General features: G+C 44.8%; 1 protein-coding gene across 9 annotated transcripts in view; it reads right to left on the reverse strand.

Moving 5' to 3' along the window:
* DCLK2 (doublecortin like kinase 2) overlaps positions 1–6,374 on the reverse strand; it is a 144,168-nt gene extending 137,794 nt beyond the window's left edge. For 3 of the 9 annotated variants that reach the window (XR_199858.3, XM_004758041.3, XM_004758042.3), the window contains exon 1: positions 5,523–6,373. Coding sequence is in view for 8 of the 9 variants with exons in the window: in XM_004758041.3 (XP_004758098.1) it covers positions 5,523–5,943 (421 nt within the window). In the remaining variant the exon portion in view is untranslated. Of the gene's footprint in view, positions 1–5,522 lie in introns of all 9 variants that reach the window. The other 6 variants (XM_004758037.3, XM_004758036.3, XM_004758043.3 and 3 more) reach the window with 3 other exon arrangements.
* Between the last annotated feature and the right edge of the window lie 1,912 nt (positions 6,375–8,286).

The following is an 8,286-nucleotide window of genomic DNA, read 5'->3' on the forward strand; positions in this document are numbered from 1 at the left end:
TAAGATGATGACCTAACCAAACAGATTCAATAAACTAGGCTTACTAGGAGAACCTTGGAAATGTCAAGTGCTTGATAAAATCTTGATAAAAATCTTGATAAAATCTTGAAAGGAAAAGAAGAAGAAGAAGAAGAAGAAGAAGAAGAAGAAGAAGAAGAAGAAGATGACCTAACTAAACAGATTCAATAAACTAGGCTTACTAGGAGAACCTTGGAAATGTCAAGTGCTTTTTTTTGTTGTTGTTGTTGCTATCATAGAAAATGATGAATTAAGCAGAAATTTTATTTCCAAGCTCAAAGATTTTTACAAACACAAAATATCCTTTTAAAAGTGTTCCAAATTAAATCAAAGGCACATCATCAAAATAAAACACTTGTGACATGAAGAATTTATGTAGGTTGTAGTATTTTCACATGATTTTGTTTTTACTCATTTGTAATGTTCGAAAGAACACATTTTTTTAAAGACATGAAATAATGTAGTTTTTTTTTTTTGTTTTGTTTTAAGTATAACTACAACTATAAAGTAGAGGAACTTAAGAAAACAAAGACCAAATCTGCTTCATACACTGGATGGGGCAATCTAATACAAAACACAACAGGAATCTTTCCAAACGAGTTTGCTAAGAAACAGCTCCTATGTTTAGTGTTACCAATGAAAGAATCTTCTCATTTAGAAAAATTAAGACAGCATTTGATTAACAAAGCCTACTCTTCCCCCAGTTTCATACTTGCTTGTCTTCATTTAGAAACTGTAAATTCAGGAGAAAAGATCAAGTTTTATTATAGTATAAAAATCTTAGGAACAACAAATTACAAATATTCAATTTTTTTAACAAACAAAAATGTTTGCCTTCCCAAAATGTAAACGTCCAGTAAATAAAACAAACAATATTCCAGGAATAGAAACACCAGTAATTCGCTTATGAAAGAGGTGTATTTGGTGGTAACATTTTCGTTTGTCTTAAATATAAAAGTACTTTACCAAAAGAGTCTGGCCATTATTATCTAGTCTTCCCCCTCACCCAGTTTCCTTATCTGAGTAGAAACTCATCAATTTCTATAAAATTTTGGCTAAAGGAAAGGTCTGAAATATCTAAGAGTCATTTGGCTGGAGAAAAGTGTTTTCTTGAGACTTGGAGGCAGCCTTATTTTTCTTAAATTCTAATTAATCAAGCCAATTTTCAAGTTAACTTAATGGAATGATGGAATATCACTTACCAAAATAATCAAAATTCTCTCAGAAGCCAAAAAATCCGATGTTTGTTGTTGACAGGGGAGTAAAAGATCAAAATAACATAAAACAACATTTTACTTTGGAATGAGAGAGGCAGAGGCAGGTAGCTATTAATATTTTGACTCCTGGCAAATACTTCCTCAGAACCTTACACCTATTCCCTGCTTGGTGCCAGGACATTTACAACCTTGTCAATTTTCTGGAAGACAGGGTCTGGGTAGGGAAAGGTAGCCTAAGCCATCATACATTCAGTATACTAACCGCTTAGTGGAAAGATATATGCTTTCATTCTACAAAGGATCTTAGAGAGGTAATCTGCCAACCTTTCATTTAAGAGGAAAAGACCCTAAAGCTCAGAGAACAAAGGTAATTTTTTTCTCAAATCCAGTCAGTAGAACCTAGGTAGCCTGACTTGATCAGGCAGTGTTCCTACTATCCATAGGCATGTCTCTGCAGGACATCAAAATTTTATAAATATAGCCAATGTTCAGAAAGGGAGAACACTCATGAAACAAATACTAAGACCAGAGGGACATCGGTATGGCTCAGTCTGAAGAGCATGTGATTCCTGATCTCAGGATGGTGAATCCCAGCCCCATGTTGGGTATAGAGGTTAAATAAATAAACTTGAACAAATAGCTAAGGAATTCTGACTTTTAGCCCCTGACATGAGAACTTAAGAAAAAAAATCATCAGAACATCCTCAGTTGTCTATAAGAGATGCTCTTATAGCTGGTTCATGGTTTCAAGCAGTTAAAACTGATTTTCCTAATACTGACTCACAGCCCTCCTCAAAGAAGGTCCCCAACAAGTTTTAAAGAATAAACAGTATTGGAGGCGCCCGGGTGGCTCAGTGGGTTAAAGCCTCTGCCTTCGGCTCAGGTCATGATCCCAGAGTCCTGGGATCGAGCCCCACATCCTGCTCTCTACTTGGCAGGGAGCCTGCTTCCTCCTCTCTCTCTGCCTGCCTCTCTGCCTACCTGTGATCTCTGTCTGTCAAATTAAAAAAAAAAAAAAAAGAATAAACAGTATTACAGGAATGCCCAGCACCAACTCAGTGAAGTTAATCCAACAAGGGGAGGTAAACCAAAAGGCTGAAGATACCTGGTGGTTTAGTGAAGTAGAGGAGGAGTGCCAGCCAACACCTGAGCACTGTTTTTAGTCTCCAGAGACTTTCAAGGTCAAAGGCAAAAGAAAAAATCTGGGCCATGCAAATTTCTTTTGTCATCTGAGTTCAATGGGATTGGGGCTCTGAATGAGTGTTCATGCCCAGCTGTCTTGAGTCATCACTTTCTATTCTTCACTAAAAACATTTTAGAAAAACACTTTGGGAAAACAGTATCTCCTAAACTAAAAATTTCATGGGATGGAAGAGGCAAAGAAGAGAACAGAACATAATGTTGTAAAAAAATACTATCAGAGAATCCTTATTAAAAATTAATTAAAATGGCTGGGGCACCTGGCTGGCTCAGTTGGAAGAGCAAGTGACTCTAAATCTTGGGGTCATGAGTTTGAGCCCCACAATGGGTATAAAGATTACTAAAATAATAATTATAAAATAAAAAATGGAGTTTTAAAAATGAACTAAGATGAATTAGTCAATTTTGACCATATGGGCAACACCCATATGACTTGCACCCATTTTTACTGGTACAAATAATAACTTTGCAGGTAGATTAGTTCTTCTAAATGATAAATCAGAACATTTGAACATACACTTTTAACTGAAAATTGAAACTATTTAAATTCTCAAGTGATGAATATTAAGCATTGATGGCTCTTTCTTTTCTTGAAAACTGCCTTGCAATAGGGTATTCCACTCATTTTGTTGGAACTCCAAGACCTAGACAAAGATCCATTGTCAGAGAGAATGTCACTATGACAAAAGAAGGGCACAAATTTTCTTCTTTTGCAGTAATTTTATTAAATACTGCTTGAAACAAGCAGGCAATTGGCTAGATTAGGGAAATATTTCTGTTGTGCAAATATTTGTGTTATGCCATTATTTATCATATGGTAGTATAACTTGGACTTTATACACACTTGCAGTTCCCCATCCTTCAAAAATCAGTGAATAAATAACTGGAAGGAAATTTGTCAACTTTCAATTTACAGCTGAAACTATACGGGTTTGACAACTAGACTCAGTGAACCATGCAACACCTGGTCAATGACAAACTCAATGTAAATATGTGCTGTTATTAATTAATATGCATAATGGTCATCTTGACCCCCCATAAAGATATTCATCTTTGGAGTATATTAATTTATGTAGCAAATATACTGTTAAAATTATTTGAGAGAAGGATATTAAAACTTTTGTTCCTCTTCAGACCACATGATGCACAGGATTTCAAAGAAATGGGAGTCATGAGTACTCAAGTAATAGGTATCACCTTGATTTCTCCACAGGGCTGTCAATCTAGCTTGGGTCAGTCCAAAAATGTTATTCCGTTTTGAAATATCTAGGCAAATGTTGCTTTAAAGTATTTAATATGATAAAGAAGGCAAAAGAGTCCTTTTAACAATGTATCATTTTATTTATACTTCTCTGGCTGTCATCACCTCCTGAGGAAGCCTTTAAAACCAAAACACACAGTGACCAAGAGAATGTGTGAGGTCAAGAATACACACACATAGACTGAAGAGACCATTTCATTTAGGCTAGGTCCTCATCTAACCAAGAAAGAGATAAACCTCTGGTAACAATGACTAAGTAGAGAAACTCCACCACTCTCAGGACTCCTCAGTATGGCTATTTCAATTTATTAGAGGTGAACTGGAGATGAAAGGGCATATACTCAGATACTGTGTAACAAGGCATGTTGCTCATTTCCTCATGTGTAAAATGGGCATAAAGCCTTCAAACTATAAGACAAGAATATGATGAGATAATATAAGGAAAATTGTTGGTTGGGGCACCTGGGTGGCTCAGTTGGTTGAGCCTCCAACTCTTGGTTTCGGCTTGAGTCATGACCTCGTAACGGTGGGATCAAGCCCTACCTTGGACTCCTGCCTCAGCGAGGAGTCTGCTTGAGGATTTCTCTCCCTCTGCCTCTCCACTGCCCCCTCCACTTTCTCTCCCTCTCTCAAACGAACAAACAAACAAAAAACAAATAAACCTTAAAAAGAAAAGAAAAATAGTTGGCTCCAAGTTCAGTTCCTTTCCCTGTCACACCAATATTGCTATGACTACATGGATTGAGCCATTTGCATTAAGAAAGATGCATGAGAGCAAACTGTCTTTAAAAATGCAGTCAGCATATACTTGGGTTCTGTCTCATCTTTATAGGTGCTGTTTGATCTGGAAATGAGTTCTTAACTACCAGTAATGCCTTTTCACCCTGAAAGGAAAGAAGAATAAATACAGTATTGCAGGAATTCAAGGATGACACAACATACAGCCAAGCAGTCCCTTTGAGAAAAGCATGATTGACACTCTAGGATTACTCATTTATAATAGGCCCCAACAACTCATTCCAACATCCTCTATCATCCTAACTAGCTACTTTCAACAGAGGAGGAGGCAGGAGAGAATGACCTGGGTTCACCTCATTACCAACCAAATGTGGAAAACCCTTCAGCACAGTGATTCTCAATCTTGGCTGCGCTTGGCTCTACATCAAATCACCTGGGGAGCTTTTAAAGCTCCAACTGCCCAGCTCACACCCCACATATCTGGATATCTGGGGGTAGGACACAGGCACCCATAACTTCCCCAGTGATCCAAGGTGCAGTCAAGGTTGAGAACCACTTTCTGGGATCACGCCTCCTGACCTCATATAACTTCTGCTGAAAGCCAACCTAAAGCATTTCACAACCACAACTTCGGAGTACAGCAGGTCCAACAGGGTTCTGAATGCTGGAACATCCCTGATGCTTGTATTGAGGTCCACACAGAGGGCTGAAGAAAAAGCTTGTTAGCAAGAGGGTTACCCAGAGCCTCACCCGAGAGCCACCTTTTCCAACAGTTTGCACTAAAAACAAAACCCCCAAGTTTACCAGTCTTAAGAGAGGTCACCAGAGCCTGCTAGGATTTTTTTTTTTTTTTCGTTTTTAAAGACAAATCTCTTGGAAAAGAGAGTATCTGGGGGAGCGCACCCCCTCCCCACACACACACGGAGAGCCTATAGAAAATCAGACAGAACCATACAATTCCCATGGCTGCCTAGAAAGCACCCGGTAAACTCCCCTCCGCGCAGCGCAAGCAAGCGCGCGCCAGCCTGTGGCACTGCACCTGCTGTCGCGCTGGGCCGCACCTGCCGCGCCCGACCCTCTCCTCCTACCTTCCAGCAGCTCGTCCAGGCTGGTGACCTTCCGACTGCCGTCGATGGTGTAGATGGTGCGGACACCCTGGGGCAGGTTCACGTTGTCCGACAAGGAGCGAGTGAGCTCTATGAGCAGCGCGTCGAAGGACCGGAAGCGGTCGCTGGAGATGGCAAACACCAGGCCCTTGAAGTAGCGGTCCCCATTCCGGTAGAAGCGCGCCTTCTTGGCCTTCTTCTCTGAGCTCAGAGCCTGCAGGGTCCGCGTGCGGTAGAAGCTGCAGTGGGCACTGTGCGCCGGGCTAGGGATGAGCCCGTTCCCCTTGGGGCCCGAGCTGCTGCTGCCTCCCGAGGAGCTGGGCGCCCCTCTCCGCGACCCTGGTCGCGGCCTTTTGTCCCGTTCCTCAAAGTGCTCCAGCTCAATACTCCTGGTGCTGGCCATCGCGGCAGCTCTGAAGGCTCCCCCACAAAAAACGTCCCAGCCGAAGCCTCCGGGTAGCCTAGTGTCAATGAGAGAGCCTGCTCAGGGACGTCTGACCGTGGGGGCCTCAGAGCGCCGGGACACCTGGCTGTGGCATCTCGCCCTCTGCTCGCAGGTGGGGCAGCTGAGCCGCCGAGGAGACGAATGGCCCGCGCCCCCCCCCTACAAGTGGCCGCAGCGTCGAGCTGCCCAGCTCATTGTCCAGCGCGGCTCGCTCGGTCCCTCCCGCGGGGAGCCCCACGCCCCCCACCCCACCCCGGGCGCCTTCTCCGGCCAGCCACGCCTCACAACTCCCGCCTGGGAGCCGGCCAGGAGCCGCAAAGTTGGGCCGCCGGAGGTTCGCCCCGTGCCCGCGGGCGCACACAAAGCTCGGGCGCCCGCCGCGGCTCGCGTCCGCCGGCGGCTCCCGGGAGGCTGAGGGGAAGGAAGGAAGAGGAGGGGGAGGAGCTGGGAGCGTGGGAGAGGCGCCGCGGGCCCGCAGGGGCGTCGCGCCCGGCCCCGGCCCGCCCACGAGCCCTGCCGGAGGCAGGGGATGCGGCGCCTCCGCCTAGCTTGCCCGCAGGCCCGGCCTCGGGGGCGGCGCGCGCGGACTCGGGCTGAGAGGACAGTGCGGGGGCCCCTTCCTCCCACAGAGCCCGGCCCTAGCGGGAAATAATGCAGCCCGCCTCCCCGGCTGCCGGCCGGCCCAGCCCACCCGCGAGCATCCGCGCCCGACTCCGCGGCCGGCCCGGCCCGCTGGCGGGGCTGGAGGTGGTGGTGGTGGTGCGGGGGTTCCTGCCCCGCAAGGGCTGCCAAAGCCCGGGAGGGAAGGGGTGCGCGAGGAGGAGGGGGCCGCACGGGTCAGCGCGGAGGCTCTGCGGCGGCAGAGGACCGACTCCTCCTGGGTCCTAGGCAGCCCCGCCCGCCTGACAGCTACCAGCCCGCGCCGCGCGCTAATGGGCGCAGCCGCGGCACGCGCGCTTCTGCTTGGGAAACGTAAACGCGCAGGCCAAAAAAACTACAAAGGAAGGAGATTCAAGGGCAGAGATCACATCCCTAACTAGCCTCCAGAGGAGGAACCGAGGCCAGCCTAGGGCAGCAATTCGAAATATGACATAGGGTTAGGGCACAAAATTTTATATTTTCAAAAAAGAAAAATTTGAAGCTTTATTTTAGGACCTTCGATAAAACAGTTTCCATTGCAGACTCGCTAACATGGGATGTTGAGTAACTTTGAATGAATAAACGCTCAGAAGTTTTTGGATTTTGAGGGATTTATTTAATCAACAAATATTTATTAAGAGCAAGCCATGTGCCAGGCGTTGTTTCCATCACTGCTAATGCATTAGTAAAGGAAACAAATATCTCCCCTCCCCCACTCACAGTTAAGTGGTATTTAATGTTGTCAATGTGAGCTTCTTAAGCAATAGTTCTAACATTTGTAAGCACCCATCATACTGGAAGTCTTAATTTCATAGTGTCAACAATAAAAACATATTTCCTAAAGGCTTTGAGAAACATTAGTTATTTCCATTTGCTATCAGGGAAAGATGAAACTAAAAGATGTTTGTCCTAATCTAACAGGTGGGTAAGCGGCCTTGAAGCCTTATTTATTAAGCACCTGGTTCTTTGAATGGCGCCAATCTACCTGGAAGGTAGGAAGGTATGGATACTTTTCTTGGAATGAACTGAGTCCATGGCAATGCTCCAGAAGAATCCTGTTCAGTGTACCATTGTAGTCCCAGGGCAATCTCAGGGACACACCTGGACATAGCTGACTTCTAGAACCAGGCCTGGAGCAGTCCGGGAATTCAGCTGATCTGAGGTTACAGTGTAGTTTTCAAGGGGAAAAATTCTAAAATATTATTAGGTCATGACCATGATAGACTTCAATCCAGAATAATTAAATCAGAATATCTAGAGACAGATTTCTCCAACAGTATTCCCCCCCCTTTCTTTATTTTTCTTTTAAAGATTTATTTATTTATTTGAGAGAGAGAGAAAGTGCGCGCGCACGCGTTCGAGAGAGAGCGAGAGCATGTGAGCAGGGAGAGGGGCAGAGGGATTGGGAGAGAGAATCCCAAGGGGACTCCCTGCTGATCATGAACCCAACACATGGCTCCATCCCATGACCTGAGACCATGACCTGAGCCAAAACCAATAGTGGGGCAGCAGCCAACTAAGCCACCTAGACACCCAACCAACAGTATTTTTTGGAAGTGCTCTTAATGTATATAGCCAGGGTTTCAACTACAGGCTATAACAAGAATCAAACAGCTCAGTGTTTCTTCTCAAACTTTAATGTACTTATATATGGTATGGGAA

Source organism: Mustela putorius, unplaced genomic scaffold, assembly GCF_011764305.1.
Source record: "Mustela putorius furo isolate JIRA1106 unplaced genomic scaffold, ASM1176430v1.1 tig00000242_pilon_pilon_pilon, whole genome shotgun sequence".
NCBI classification, from domain to species: Eukaryota; Metazoa; Chordata; class Mammalia; order Carnivora; family Mustelidae; genus Mustela; species Mustela putorius.